The 15,867-nt window shown below is 41.5% G+C and overlaps 1 protein-coding gene across 1 annotated transcript; it reads right to left on the bottom strand.

The window, feature by feature from the left end:
* Positions 1 to 9,519: 9,519 nt before the first annotated feature.
* LOC147334757 (uncharacterized) lies at positions 9,520 to 15,657 on the bottom strand. Its single transcript, XM_086274789.1, has 4 exons — positions 13,142 to 15,657; positions 12,142 to 12,259; positions 11,802 to 12,060; positions 9,520 to 11,585 (listed from the first exon to the last, which is right to left on the bottom strand). Exons 1-3 carry the CDS (start codon positions 15,609 to 15,611, stop codon positions 11,847 to 11,849), a joined length of 2,802 nt encoding a protein of 933 aa, XP_086130915.1. The 5' UTR covers positions 15,612 to 15,657; the 3' UTR covers positions 9,520 to 11,585; positions 11,802 to 11,846.
* Positions 15,658 to 15,867: the final 210 nt, after the last annotated feature.

Here is a 15,867-nt window from a genome sequence, read left to right as displayed (position 1 = left end):
TACCTGCTCCATCCTGATGCAACAATACTGCCCCAGCATCCACTTTGCTAGCGTCTACCTTCAGCTTGAAAGAATCTCTGAGATGGGGTCTCTCAAGCCCTGGAGCAGAGGCAAGGATAGCCTTGACATCCTCAAAGATTGTCTGATAATGATCTGACCATTGGAACATAACCTTGGGACTTAAGGAGTCAGTTAGAGGAGCAACCACTGCAGAGAAATTCTCACAAAACCCACAATAATAACCCACCATTCCAAGAAAGTGTGGAAGTTCTTTCTCAGTAGTGGGAGAATTGAAGTGATCAGTAGCTTCCACTTTAGCTCTTACTGGATGTACCTGTCCCTGTCCAGCCACCTTACCCAAGTAAGTCAAAGTGGCCCCAGAAGTTTGCAGATGACACGGCCATCATGGGGTGTATCTGGGATGATCAGGAAGAGGAGTACAGAAGTCTGGTGAGGAACTTTGTCGCATGGAGTCACACAAACCACCTGCAACTCAACACCTCAAAGACTAAGGAACTGGTTGTGGACTTCGGGAGGTCCAGAGAAGGCTCACTGCCGGTTCAGATAGAGGGGGAGGAGGTGGAGGTGGTCAACAAGTACAAGTACCTCGGGCTGTGGGTGGACAATAAACTGGACTGGTCATGCAACACAGAGCACCTGTATAAAAAAGCCCAAAGCCGACTGTACTTCCTCAGGAGGCTGAGGTCTTTTAACATCTGCAGGAAGCTCCTGAGGATGTTTTACCAGTCAGAGGTTGCTGGAGTACTTTTCTATGCTGTGGTGTGCTGGGGGAGCAGCACAGCAAAGAGGGACTCATCCAGGCTGGAGAAACTGATCAGGAAGGCTAGCTCTGTGGTCGGCATGAAGCTGGACACTCTGGTGACAGTGGCAGAGAAAAGGACATTAAAGAAACTGCTGGACATTATGAACCATGCTGGGCATCCTCTGCACACGGCCATAAACAATCAGAAGAGTCTGTTCAGTGACAGGTTGCTTCTCCCAAAGACAAGAACTAACAGACTTAAAAACTCCTTTGTCCCACACGCCATCAAACTGTTTAACTCCTCTCTGGAGGGGAGAGGGAGGGGAAACAGGAGGACAAAGGAGGGGGGAACAACTAAGCTGTAGTGCTTCTTCACCTCACTGTACAATACCTTGTGCAATACTTTTTGTAAATAGTCAACAGTGCAATAGACTCAATACTTGAAATGTGCAATTCACTTGTATTTTTTATTTTTTATTCCTATTTATTCTATTTATCCCCTTTGTATACTTTATTTATATTTGTCTCTGTATTTATATATGTGTGTGTGTGTGTGTGTGTGTGTGTGTGTGTGTGTGTATATATATATAACAATTCTGTAACTGTAACTTCGGTCGTTGCTGTGCTTTTTTTGGAAGTCGAATTTCCCAGAGGAACCCACCCGAGGGATTAATAAAGTTCTATCTTATCTTATCTTATCTTAGTAAACTCACACTTGGCAAGGTTCGCTGTAAGATTTTCCAAAGTTATGCAATCAAGGAAAGCACAGATGGACTTAAGATGATCTTGCCAGGTGTTGCGATAAATACCACTATATTATCTAAAAGCACAGCCCACCCTTCCACACCAGAAACCACAAAACTCATTAGGCGCTTGATTGAGGGAAGACACATAGCATACAGGCTTAACCCTTAACCAACACAACAGGCCTAGGCTAAGCGTGTACCTTCTTCAATCACAATTTGTTTATACACCACATTGTATTTACCCACATAGCAAAATTGGTATGGCCCGGATCTTGCCGTCACTCCTAAAGCTTCCCCCTCTTTCTAATCAAATCAAATCAAATCAAATCACTTTTATTGTCACATCACATGTGCAGGCACACTGGCACAGCACATGCGAGTGAAATTCTTGTGTGCGAGCCCCACAAGCAACAGAGATGTGCAAACACAACAACACAAACGAGCAAAATACAAGAATGGCCAACCTGAAACTAATAAATATATGTACAATATATAATAGTGTATGCATTTCTGGATGTGTATACTAAATATTTTCCTACGTGTGTGTGTGTGTGTATGTGTGTGTGTACACATTTTTACAAATTAAATAGTAAAAAAAAAAAAAAAAAAAAAAAAAAATAATAGTAATAATAAAATATATAAAATATACAGAGTTGAATATGTGCAAAAACAACCAAATGTCATGTCACCATATCATTTTTGATTGGTCGACATGCATTTTCCACCAACACGAAAGGGCAGTTTTTTGTTTTGCAGCAAAAAACCAGCAGGCACAGAGTCCTCTGGCCAACACAAAGAAATTGATGATGGTGGCCGAATACGCGACTGAGCTAATGACTGAACTGAAGGTTGAGCTGCAACCTGACCAGGTAACAGAACTGCAGGCTGCGCTAAAGGCCAAGTAGAAACACAGATCGACAGAGGAGCAGGCTCATTGAAAACAGTCTTTGTCAAATTAGCTCTCTGCTCTGAGTGAGCAGATGCAGATCAACAGAAGTCCTTAATATTCTCAGTTTTTTAATTAACAGTCCTGGTGATTTTAACTCCAGGCTTGGAAGAAGCAGAGTGACTACAGTTTTTCACACTCAATGTAGACTCAGAAAAGGCAAAAACAGCGAGCCGGAGCGGGAGCAGCTCAGCGAGCCACCGGCTGAGGAGCCAGCGCCTCTGCTGGAGGACCTCAATGAGCCGGAGCGACCGTTGCCAGCAGAGGAGCTCGGCGAGCCGGGGATTGGCGAGCGGGAGGAGCTCAGCGAGCCTGTGGAGCCTGCGCTGCCTCCGTAGGAGCTCGGAGGTCCGGAGGGACCCGCTCAGCCAGAACTGGAGGTCAGCGAGTCAGAGGGACCTCCACGTCTGGCGTGCCCTCCACGCCATCTACGTCCAGCACGTCCACGTCAGCGACCACCGCGTCATCGGCCATGTACCACACCTCGCTGTTGCTCACCGGAGCGGCGCCGCCACCGTCAGACCCGGGGCAGGCCGCCTGGGGAGCAGCGCCACCGCCGCCGCCGGGCCCGGGGCAGGCCGCCTGGGGAGCAGCGCCGCCGCCGCTGTCGGACCCGGGGCGGCCACCGGAGCTGCTGTGTTTCCACCAAGGGGTTGGAGGTAGGCCACCTGAACTGTTTTTCCGCCGCTGCCTAACCGACCGCAGGTCCCGCTTGTTTTGCCGTCAAACAAGTTGTTGTGTGGTGGCTGTTTAACGGTGAGGTTTTGGGGCCTTCCGTCCTGGACCCCCCGCCACCCGCCCTGGGTTGGTTGTGCTGTACTTTTTGTTTGTTTTTTTGTTTTGGGTCGTCGGGAGCCGACCCTTAGAGGGGGGGTACTGTCAGGGTCCTGGGTCTGAGCGACCCAGAATCCCTGGGCAGTCATGGATTGGTGATATTATATGTATTTTTGGTGTTGCTGCTGCTCTTCTCCATGCTTGTAGATGTGTGTGTGTGTGTGTGTATGGGTGCAGGTGTGTATGTACACTGGTTTACAGGTGCCTTCAGGCCTGGTGGGTGTTGCCCAGCTAGGGGACTGGCCACACCCGAAGCTAGACACCTGCCGCTGATCAGGGCTCGTCGGGGGAGCTACTTAGGAGAGTCTTGGAGCTCCCACCGACGCGGGATCATTCCATGAGACTCCACGTTAGTCATCCAGTTGAACTGAGTTAGTGTGTGTATGCCCGCGGTTATATGTGTCCTGACGGCTGCGTCTATTGTGTCCCCAGGAGAAGTGTGGAGCGCCAGACAGCAGCCAGCATGAGGGGTGCTGAGACACGGGAGCGGAGAACATGGAGCACAGACTTTTTGGGAAGACACGACACGGGAGTCAGGGGAGAGCACGGGGATTTACTGTTATTGTTTCCATCACTGTAAATAAGCGCACTGTTTATACACAGAGCACCGTGCCTGGGTCCTCCTTCCCCACACCTACGGTTTGCCATGCCGAACCGTGACAGTAACGCACATACAGTGGGGCAAAAAAGTATTTAGTCAGCCACCAATTGTGCAAGTTCCCCCACTTAAAATGATGACAGAGGTCAGTAATTTGCACCAGAGGTACACTTCAACTGTGAGAGACAGAATGTGAAAAAAAAATCCATGAATCCACATGGTAGGATTTGTAAAGAATTTATTCGTAAATCAGGGTGGAAAATAAGTATTTGGTCAATAACAAAAATACAACTCAATACTTTGTAACATAACCTTTGTTGGCAATAACAGAGGTCAAACGTTTACTATAGGTCTTTACCAGGTTTGCACACACAGTAGCTGGTATTTTGGCCCATTCCTCCATGCAGATCTTCTCGAGAGCAGTGATGTTTTGGGGCTGTCGCCGAGCAACACGGACTTTCAACTCCCGCCACAGATTTTCTATGGGGTTGAGGTCTGGAGACTGGCTAGGCCACTCCAGGACTTTCAAATGCTTCTTACGGAGCCACTCCTTTGTTGCCCGGGCGGTGTGTTTTGGATCATTGTCATGTTGGAAGACCCAGCCTCGTTTCATCTTCAAAGTTCTCACTGATGGAAGGAGGTTTTGGCTCAAAATCTCACCATACATGGCCCCATTCATTCTGTCCTTAACACGGATCAGTCGTCCTGTCCCCTTGGCAGAAAAACAGCCCCATAGCATGATGTTTCCACCCCCATGCTTCACAGTAGGTATGGTGTTCTTGGGATGCAACTCAGTATTCTTCGTCCTCCAAACACGACGAGTTGAGTTTATACCAAAAAGTTCTACTTTGGTTTCATCTGACCACATGACATTCTCCCAATCCTCTGCTGTATCATCCATGTGCTCTCTGGCAAACTTCAGACGGGCCTGGACATGCACTGGCTTCAGCAGCGGAACACGTCTGGCACTGCGGGATTTGATTCCCTGCCGTTGTAGTGTGTTACTGATGGTGACCTTTGTTACTTTGGTCCCAGCTCTCTGCAGGTCATTCACCAGGTCCCCCCGTGTGGTTCTGGGATCTTTGCTCACCGTTCTCATGATCATTTTGACCCCACGGGATGACATCTTGCGTGGAGCCCCAGATCGAGGGAGATTATCAGTGGTCTTGTATGTCTTCCATTTTCTGATGATTGCTCCCACAGTTGATTTTTTCACACCAAGCTGCTTGCCTATTGTAGATTCACTCTTCCCAGTCTGGTGCAGGTCTACAATACTTTTCCTGGTGTCCTTCGAAAGCTCTTTGGTCTTGGCCATGGCGGAGTTTGGAGTCTGACTGTTTGAGGCTGTGAACAGGTGTCTTTTATACAGATGATGAGTTCAAACAGGTGCCATTCATACAGATAACGAGTGGGGGGGACAGAAAAGCTTCTTACAGAAGACGTTACAGGTCTGTGAGAGCCAGAGATTTTCCTTGTTTGAGGTGACCAAATACTTATTTTCCACCCTAATTTACGAATAAATTCTTTACAAATCCTACCATGTGAATTCATGGATTTTTTTTTTCACATTCTGTCTCTCACAGTTGAAGTGTACCTCTGGTGCAAATTACTGACCTCTGTCATCATTTTAAGTGGGGGAACTTGCACAATCAGTGGCTGACTAAATACTTTTTTGCCCCACTGTATGTCAGGTTGGGTATCAGACGCCACCTCTCTGGGGACATCTCAGGCCCTCCAAGGTTTGGAGGCCTATCTCCCCCTACCACCACTTCCCCTGCCAGTGGCGGACTCCCTCAGGTGTCGGTGCGTTGGTGGTTCTTTGTGTCCGGGGATGGGCGTCCAGGTACACACCGGCTCACTCCTTGGCGGCCGCTTATCGGGGCCTGGAGCCTGGGGCTCGCTCGGGCCACTTCGGAGGTGGGGTGCCCCCGGCCTCTCGGCCTGGGGCTCGGTCACTCAGGCGCGGCTGGCTGCCGGCGGAGCTCACGGGCGCGTCACTGCAACCCCCCCTGGCTTCTGCTCCGTGGCTGCTGAGTGACCCCTCATCTGGGACTCTCCTCAGCTCTTTCTGGGACAGTGGCGCGGCTGCCCCTCTGTTGGTCTTCCTTGGTCTCTTGTGTTCTGGGGGCCTCTGGATGTCTGGAGTTTTGATCTCCTCTATACCTGCTTCATGCCCTGGAGGACGGGGCTGTGGCCCCCCCACACCCTCTAGCAGATCATTACATGAAGGAACCTTTTAAAAAAACAAGCGCGTCCATGCTCACAGGTGTACACACGGGTGATCACACCCACAAACTACACCCTTTTTGGCTCCTACCTCAAAGCACACTGTGTTCTGTTGATCTTATGTGCTGCACAATAATGTTTAATATTTAGTATTTACTGTCATATTCCCATATATCATTGCGATGCTGTTTATTCTATTACTCTTGTTCTCTTCTGCTTGTTTTCTTTTTTCTTTCTCAGCAGGTGATCCAGGTGATTGATATATGCATTTTTTATTTCTTTTTTTTTTCTGCTCATTCTGTTGGTTTTTGTCTTTTGCCCTTCTCCCCCGTCCCTCTTCTCAGCTGTTTCTCTTTCCCTCTTTCTTTCTCCCCTTCTTTCCCCCAGTCAAGTCTGTCCCGTATTCAGTAAGTGAAAATAAAATAAACAATAAAAGGTGAATCAAATGGACCATTACGGCAAGGCTGGGATGGTCAGTTTGGTAAAGTAAATCCGTTGGGCATCTTTCTTTGCCTTTAGACAACAATTCTGATGGCAAAAGAGCCAAACGGGACAGGCAAAAAAAAAAGAAAGAAAGAAAGAAAAAGAAAAAAAAAAGTTTATTTGGTGACCCAGAAAGGGTAATCTGGAGAAAAGGAGGATCGCATTTGTTGGCTGCGGTTGTCGGAGCCTATGCGTACTTGTAAGCGCGGCAATGGCGGAGGAGCGCGGCTAAAAAACCTTTAAATATTACATTTTCTTGGTCACAAAATAAACTTTTAAGATATTTTCAGGCGAGAATGTAGCTGTGTAAAGTTCAAGTATCAGTTCAAGCTCGATTTATCAAGACATTGCATATTTGCAAAAATGCTCCGACGTTTTCGGAGACGTCTATTTTTTTTAATGCTTTGTGGCAGCTTTTGAACATCTGTGGCATCTATATCTAATGTCAAATCTAGCCTTTATTTAACAACATAAGCAAACTGCTTTTATATTTAACCGACTTTTCTGTTGAATTACATTTTAAATAATAACATTAACAATAGTATTTGTTTTGTTAAAACATGTGTTTAAAAACAAGTTTTGTTGTGAAAGCTATAATCCAGATACATGGCCTGTTAAATGCTTAACATCTGGGTTGGCTTTATAACTGAGAATAAAGTAATATAGCTCGTCCTTCTAAAGAATTAAGTTAAATTACACAGTTGAATCATAAGAAACATGTTACATATAAACCCTGTCATAAGTTAACTTTTAACAAGCATGCAATGATTATATTTAAATTAGGTGGTCTTTTTTTCAAAACATATCTCTTTAGGCCTAAAATGTGCCAATACTACACATTCAGACACAGTAGTAGATGGTGTTTTTAATACTATATGTGTTAGTCTAATTCGGTTGTATGGGGTCTACATTGACCCTCTGTGTTGTAAGTTATTATGATTGCACAGCCATTAAGGATCAAATCAGCTTCTAAAAATGTTCTGTTTTTTCTCCCTCTGCTTGCTTCTTTCTGTCTTTGAGGCTCGGGACCAGCACTCCTGCTGTTGAACAGAAAGACATCAACTCATTGGTAAGTATTTTTGGTCAAGTTACTTGAAAAAAGTAATCAGTAACTAATTACCAATTACTTCCCCCAAAAAGTAATCTCATTACTTTACTGATTACTTATTTTCAAAAGTAATTAATTACTTAGTTACTTTTTAAAAACACGATTTACAACCTGAATAGGTGATAAAGCGATAGATCTTTCAGCCCAATTCTACTTTTTCTACATAATCCATCATACAAAATGTAATCAAATGGAAAAGTCTTTTTTTGTAACTTGTTTTAGTAGTTTTAACCTTTTAACTTTATGCATCAAGGTCAAAGGAGCTTGCAAAGAAAAGCATCTGGACTTCTTTAAGAAGAGAACCTTCACAGACTTTATGCATCAAGCAAAAATTTAATTATATGCAACATTCTCTGACTGGAAGAAATTTGTTTAACATTTAAACCTATTTTCTGCACATTCCAGCACATAAAATATATATTTTTTGTGTTTACACTCACTCTTTCAAATAGATGCAAGTAAAACACAGCAGAAAATAAATAACATCAAAGACACAGCGGTCCTGTTGCTCTATTTTCAACTGTAAAGCAGGAGTGGGGTAGGTGGAGGTGTGCTCTGGTGCAGGTGTGCCGCAGCGGTCAGTGGAAGAATCCGTGAGTTTCTCTGTGAATTTCCCATTACGTGGTAGCGCACTCCTGGTGCTTGCTTGGAAGTTTAGGGGGATTTTTTTCGCTGTAAAAAGAAGTTTTCTTCCTACGCACAACGGACATTAATGTTTTTGTCACTTTGTATGGAATCAAACTCAAAGTAAGGTCAGTACTTCCACGCTTTAAACGCTGCACGCTCATACTCTCTCCTGCACTCGATATATGATCCATTGTTGATCTGCACACAGCTGTTGTCACGAACGTCGCACTCACTTACGTCACTGTTGTGAGATATTCTCGCAAAAAATCACGGTTTTAGTAACGCAGTAACGCAGCGTTCCTACGGGAAAGTAACGTAACGGTACTTTCCCGTAGGAACGTAGGAAGTAACGATAATCTAATTACCGTTTTTGCAATAGTAATCCCTTACTTTACTCGTTACCTGAAAAAAGTAATCAGATTACGCGTTACTGCCCATCTCTGGTGCCGACCTGGGGACAGTTTCCACTTTTGTCGTACTATTGTACTAGGTAAGACTGTGCAATGACAATAAAGAGTTATCTCTTATCACGCTATCTCTCTCTCTAGAATTGAGTTTTGTTTTCAGGAGGAAACATGCAAATGACAGCAACTTGAACCTTTTTCAAAACTGTGAAACTGCAAAGAAAAAAGCCATTTTCACTGAGCAATAGACCACTCTCACACAGTTTTTACAGTAAAATTATATAGTACAAACACTTATAGTGTGCCATTTAAGATTAACAACCATATCAAACTGTTAGTTACTCCTATTCTTTTGCTGTTTTGAAAAATAAGAACCAAATGAATTGAAATGACTGATGTGTCTAAGATGAAAGTACTGTCTCTCACTCAAGCCCTCAGTTAGTGGTGACAGGCAGGTAAAGCACTAGGGAAACTTGCTGTGGGCTGTTGTGAAGATTAAACCAAAGATTAAATGTAATTAAGGACACTGAGTCCTGTAAGCATTAGGACACCAAAGACATATTTGTGTCACAGTTGTTAGTATGAATGTTAGTAACAGGAAAACATACTAGTTATTATTTTCTAACACTTCTTAAATAAATCATACGTGTAAATACAAACAATGTAAACTGAGAAAAAAGAACAATACATTTAGCATTTGAAATAGAAGTATAATTTTAATTCCTAACAATTAAAATTTTAAACGTTTCTTTTTTCCCTATTTTCTTATTATCACGAAATATACAACATACAGAGTAGAGGAGAACAGATTAGGGAACTTACAGAAAAATACGAGTATGAGTACATTAATTTCTATTCAGTCCAGGATTAATGCAATTGAGGAAAGAATTATTACAATAATCAGAATAATACTCATCACCAGTAATCATAATAATGACAATGATAGCAATAACACAATTATAACAAGAATATGGGAAATAACTATAACTCATAGTCACTCAAACAGAAATTTCCAGCAGACTTTGTCAAATGCTTTTTCTGCATCGACTGATAAGATTATAGTTTTCTGATACTCTGAAAGCTGCATGGAGTTGAATAGTTTACAAATATTTATAGTGGGATGTCTGCCTTTAATAAAACCTGTCAGGTAAGGATGGATAAGGGCTGGAATTACTTTTTCTAAATGGGATGCAAGAACATGCTTATAATTTTAATGTCTGTATTTACCAGAGAAAGTGGCCTAATTTGGCTGATTGGGATTTTTCTCTGGTTTTAACAAAAGGTTAATTATTGCAGTATTCATGGTTGGAGGACTTCTAGACATAATCATAAATTCTTTAACCATTCTTATGAATAGCGAGGACAGGGTTGGCCAGAAATGTTCGTAGAACTCAGCAGGGACGCCATCTGGGCTAGATGCCTTGTTACAGAGTATTTGATTAAGAATAGTTCTTCTAGAGCTATAGTTTATCCAACATCGTACCTTGATCTTGTGTTAAAATAGACAGATCTATAGCACTCAGAAATTTGTGAATGTCTTCCATATTTGGGTCATGGTCAGAAGTGTATAGATGCATGTAAAACGTCCTAACAACATTATTTATATCTGGAAGATAATGAAAAGGTTTCCCTGCTGAGTCTTTGATAACTACATGTTTTTTGTCTTTATTTTGACTAAATAGCTTTACTAGATATTTATCTGATTTATTTATTATTGTATTCAGATTTCTCATGTGTCAACCGCTGTATAAGAAACTGTGATTTTGTGTTTAACAACACATTTAAATCAAGTCTGTGTTTTCTTAAATCACACACTAGCTTTTCAAAAGTGTTGCTGTGCAATTTCTTTTCAACATTTTAATTTTTTCTTCCAAATTGTGTCTTTTTCCTTTTTATAGGATGAGTATGAGATAATCCTGCCCCTTAAAACAGCTATGCCAGTTTCCTATAATAAAGTTAATAAATATTGGGAGAATCATTTATATCCAAAAAGGATGTCCATTCTCTTTAAAATATTATTTAAGTCCTACTTTTTTAGCAAAGATGTGTTCAAGCACCATCAGGTGGTCGATTTTTGTTGCCATTTTTTATTGAGTTTCAAAGAGACAGGTTTATGATCGCTTAGTGCCCTTGAGTGGAATTGTGTTTCTGATGTATTTGGATGACGGGAATTACTAGCTGGGGGAAAAATATATTCTCGATGATGAATGATGGACTTGGAAAAGTAAGTGAATTCTTGATCATCAGGGTGGTTTAAACTCCAACTGTCACAAAGGCCATAATATTCCATGTATGGTTTAAAAATGACAGTCGATTGATATGTTCTATTATTAGGACTTATTGATTAGTAGTTAAATATAACAATATAAAAAATATGTACAACCCTAACCACATTTTTATATTTATATTTGCACCTCTAAACACAACTATGCTTGTTTTTTACATAAACTGTATATGAAAGATGGATGGAGCCACCACAGCCTCAAGTTGAGCATGTCTGCAATCTTCATTTTGGTATTTTGAATGTAAGGGGGTGAATCTGACATGGATACCAAAGGATATCCTGGGCCATCTGACCTCAGGAAATCACATGATAGGGTAGGGCTAGGTTTCACAATGAGCTCACCCAAAACCTTGGCTGATTGTGACCTACACCCATTTTCACACCTTGGCTTGTGTGATTAGGTAGAGGATCATTAGAGGGTCCATTGTCCCTCTCGGAGGGACACTCCCACAGGGCTTAAATCTGTGACTCTCCACCATTTGACCCTAGAACTTAAGAAGCTTCTCAGATGAGAGGTGAAACATCTTCAAGCAACTTGAAGTCCAGACGCTTTCTTTCCCAAGCTCCTTCGAATACAAAAGGATAAGAAGAGCAACTTGTCAGTCTCACTGTAAAGCATACCCTGATTTATTCTCATTTGCAATAATTATATCTGCTTTATACAAACAAACAATGATTTTTCCACCTCGGCTGATTGTGACCTACACCCATTTTCACACCTTGGCTATAATTATTTGCAATAATTATATCTGCTTTATACAAACAAACAATGATTTTTCCACCTCAGGTAAACTTCAGTGGATGACTATGGGCTGTCCAGTGCGGAGTCACGTGTGCTCAGTGGGGTTTTCTTCTCTCTCGAGAGCTTGTTGTATTTTCTGCCAGAAGATTCCAGTGTGTTGACCAGCCTGTGGCCAGCTCAAGTAAGAGCTCCTCTTCACCAGACTCCTTATTTGGTAGTACGGAGACAGCTGGTTGGCTGGTATGTCCTCCAGAAACACCATGATCAGCACATCCTTGTGCTCATCGAACAGACGGTAGCTAAAGAGATCACACGCAGATTAATCAGTGTAGAAGCTGGCGATGTCATTACATGTAAGGACAAAGAGTTGGTAACCATACCTGGCCATCTGGATTTCTTTGGAGCACCACTCACTCTGCAGGTAATTTGGGCTGATCACACAGATAGTCTTTCTGCTCCTATAGATGGCATCTGTAATGTTTTCTACAATGGGCTTACCTGTAAAAACAGAAATCTGAGACGTTAAACAAAAATCTCACACATCAAACATGTCAGCATTTTTCTAGTTTTAACATTTACTACTTAAAACAGCACTGGTGAATAACATAAAATGTATGTCTGTGAAGGTTCTCAGTCATCCAGGTCATTGTAGTCTATTGTTTCCAAGCTCCTTAGACAACATAAAATGTAGCCTTTTCTATGAGTTAAAACATTTCAAAGGTATTCTCACTTTTGAGAAGAGCAGGATCTACAGTAGTGTCTAAATTTCAGTCACAGCCTTTGGTGGGACTTTTTGTGTAATGGACAAGCAAAGCACAATTCAATAAGCTTCTGGGGTAATAACTGGTGCTGACTCAGACTTTAATTTTAATATTTTCTGTAATTCAATATTTTCTGGAATTCAGATGTTTTTGTACGTCTATATTCTTTTATGTGAAACCCAATTTCATGATTTCAGGAAAAAACTGGACCAATCTTAACTGTATATTTTCCAGAGTAAATCTTTCATTTTCCTACATGTAGGATGCTTTGAAAGTTGAGCAGCACATCTAAAGTCTACTTTTAGAGGTTTAAAGATCAATTTGTAGCTCTTGTCCAGATAGTCAGTCTTAAAATATCTAGATCTAGCACTCAAACTTCGTTTTGTGGGTCACGTGGGATTGGTATTCTTGTTTGACTTCATATCAGCCATTTATATTTGTGTAAAGATATTGTATTAAAATTTTGAACAAAACAAAACAAAAAACAGTCGTGTAAACCCCGATCTTTGTCAGTACAAGTTTAAGGAAAGCTGAGGCAGTTTGTGTGGTAGCTTCATTAAATATAGATCTAAAAATAGAAAAATAGAAAAAAAAAGAGGCTAATGATAATCATATATACCTGGTTCAAAGTCTCTGTGGTGCAGACAGAGTTTCCAGCCCTGTTGACCCTCCAGCTCTGGAAGCAACTCTCCACAGACCCAAGCTTCATCATGAACATTGTAGGAGACAAAGGCATCGTAGCTGTGAGGAATACCTTTCTTCCTCCTCTTATTATCATAGAGAAAGGCCAGGAAGAGGTAATAGGCATAGGTGAGGTGTGACCTCAGGAAGTGATAGATGAAGGATGCAAGGAGAGTAAGCATAACTAGACTAGAGCTAAAGAGGAAGCAGAGCAATGCAGCATCTATCCGACAGGAGTCAAAACCAAAGTCAAGGAATTTTTTTCCCCGTTGGCTGACAGGAAACGCACAAGTGTACTGATGTGCATTAACAACCTGTGTCTGTTTGCTGCCTTGAATCCACTGGATAAGACCGTAATTAGAACATTCACATGTTAAAAGGTTAGCAGATAGATCCAGATATGTCAAGCCTGGAAGGGATTGGATAACTGTTTCACTGATTACAAACAATTCATTGTCACTGACGTTTAGCCACCTGAGTGCCGACAGTTTGGCCTCTGCTAGAAAATCCAAAGACCTGAGTTTATTGTTGGAGAGGTCGAGTATTATCAGGTTTGGAATTGGCAAGAACACGTCAGATGTTAAAACTGAAAGCTCGCTGTAAGATATCCTCAGATGTTTCAGTTGCGGTGTGTATTTAAATGTGTCTGGGTACAAAGATCCCATGAAATATGCCTCTGTTATTAAGTACTCTAAAGAAGTCAAACCACTGAGAACATCTTTTGAAATATCGTAATATCCTCTATGAACCTTGATATGAAGCTTCTTCAATCTTTTTAAATTTGAGAAAGGCCTATCCCTTTGTTCAGAGCTGTTATGTGACTGGCTTTGAACAACATTTAAGATCAGAGTGCTTAAGTTTGACAGTCCACTGAAATGGTCGTAAAAATAATTATCACCTAACAAATAAAGAATCTGGAGGTTATCAAGTCCTTCGAACCCTCCTTCATCAACACTGTCACACTTGTCTAAGTCTATACACAAGTATTGAAGGGAAGACAGACTATGAAAATCTCCATGAATGAAATTCATGATATCAATATTTCTCAAATTTAAAAACTCCAATGTCTGTAATTTATCTTTGAATGTATCTATAAATGACATAATCTTGTTGTTTTCAAGATTTAAGATTTTCAAATTGTTTAAATTTTGAAAAACACAGTCAAAGATATAGGATATTTGATTGTGGCTCAGATCGAGTATTGTTAGGCTTGTTAAATTCCAGAAGTAAGGACAGTAAAGTTCACTGATGACATTGTCACTAAGGTCATAGACTTCCAATGTGGTGAGTCCTTGGACAGCCACTGGCAGTTCGGACAGTTCATTATTTTGTAATATCAGGCTTCTGAGCTGTGTCATTGACGGGAGTGCATTATCAGCCATGCTTTTTATATTGTTAAATGATAAGTTGAGCTCAACAAGGTTAGAGCAAGACTGCAGCATGTGCTCTTTTATGGTGTGAATTTCACTATTTCTCACATCAACTGTTCTTAGAGAAGGAATTTGGCAGGCAACATCAATGAGACCATCATCTATCCACTTTTGTATGTTATCCATCTGAAACTCTTGAAGAGAGTAAGCAGTCTGCAGAATCACTCTGTACACATCAAAGCTAAGAGAAGTTTCACTCATGTGCAGTCTCGTTAGGCTCCTCAAAAAGGTCTTGTTTGACACTTCCCACTCGATGTCCTTGGACCAGCCTCGCAAGTCCAGAGACTGCAGATGAGGAAAAATGTCTCTTGTAATGCTGAACTTTTTCACTGAATCCAAACTTAGGGTGAGTAGGTTTGAAGTATTTACATGGAGGTCATCGGACTGAAACGAAGTAAAGTTGTTGTGAGTAATAATCAAATGTTGTAAAGTTGGAAGTTTAACAATATAATCAATATCTGAAATTTGATGCAGGTAATTATTGTTCAAATTTACTAAACGTAAGATGACCAGGGGCTGAAAGACCACAGGGGAAATAAATGAGATAATGTTGTTGTCCAGAGACAGTGTCTCTAATTTGGAAAGGCCCTGAAACATGTTTTTTGTCAGTGCTGTGAGTAAATTTTCACCCAAGTCGAGAACTTTTAACTCTACCACGTCTGCAAAAGTTCCATCATCAATTTGTAAAATCCAATTATTTTTAACATATAGAGCTTCAAGCTTAGATAAACCTCTTAAATACATCCTGGAAATATTTGAAATGTCATTTGAGCTGAGATTGAGCGATACTGCATTACCAGGAATGTCATCTGGAATAGCAGTGAGGTGACGCTTTGCACATGTAACTGATACATTCTTTGAATTTTCAGAATACAGGATTGTGCAGTCTTTTAGAGAAAAAGCAAGTGAATGTTCACAATGAAACAAAAAAGACAGAAGTGAGATAAGCAGCAGAAGGACTCTTTCTGTAGCTAGCATGTTGATCTCAGTGGTGGTTTTCACTTTCTTTAGGGAGATGGAGGTGGGAGCATACTGTTGATCAATACACCTGAAGCAGACCAGAGAAGAAAGAAAATATAAGGTAGGTTTTGATCACATCACAGTGTCCACAACTTGGCATGAAATAATGTGACATCTGGTGCAGTCAGTGGTGAAAACTGTTGATAGTCTGAGAGTTTATCTACCTATCCATGGGTCAGTGGCTCAATACAGCATGTATATCAAAATTGGGACC

The sequence above is a fragment of the Aulonocara sp. 'chitande type north' Nkhata Bay genome, linkage group LG3 (genome assembly GCF_057382095.1).
Source record: "Aulonocara sp. 'chitande type north' Nkhata Bay isolate Kocher_YH1m ecotype deep benthic linkage group LG3, A_spYH_male_GT1.1, whole genome shotgun sequence".
NCBI lineage: Eukaryota > Metazoa > Chordata > Actinopteri > Cichliformes > Cichlidae > Aulonocara > Aulonocara sp. 'chitande type north' Nkhata Bay.
Note: the sequence above shows the minus strand (reverse complement) of the source record. Positions and strands in the feature narration are given on the sequence as shown.

What these genes read in the sequence shown, in the direction of transcription:
- LOC147334757 (XM_086274789.1), bottom strand. Translation starts at nt 15,611, where the DNA reads ATGCTAGCTACAGAAAGAGTCCTTCTGCTGCTTATCTCACTTCTGTCT. An exon ending in CCACAGAGACTTTGAACCAG is followed by an intron (nt 12,260 to 13,141) that starts GTATATATGATT and finishes CTGTTTTTACAG; the next exon opens with GTAAGCCCATTGTAGAAAAC. An exon ending in AAAGAAATCCAGATGGCCAG is followed by an intron (nt 12,061 to 12,141) that starts GTATGGTTACCA and finishes TGATCTCTTTAG; the next exon opens with CTACCGTCTGTTCGATGAGC.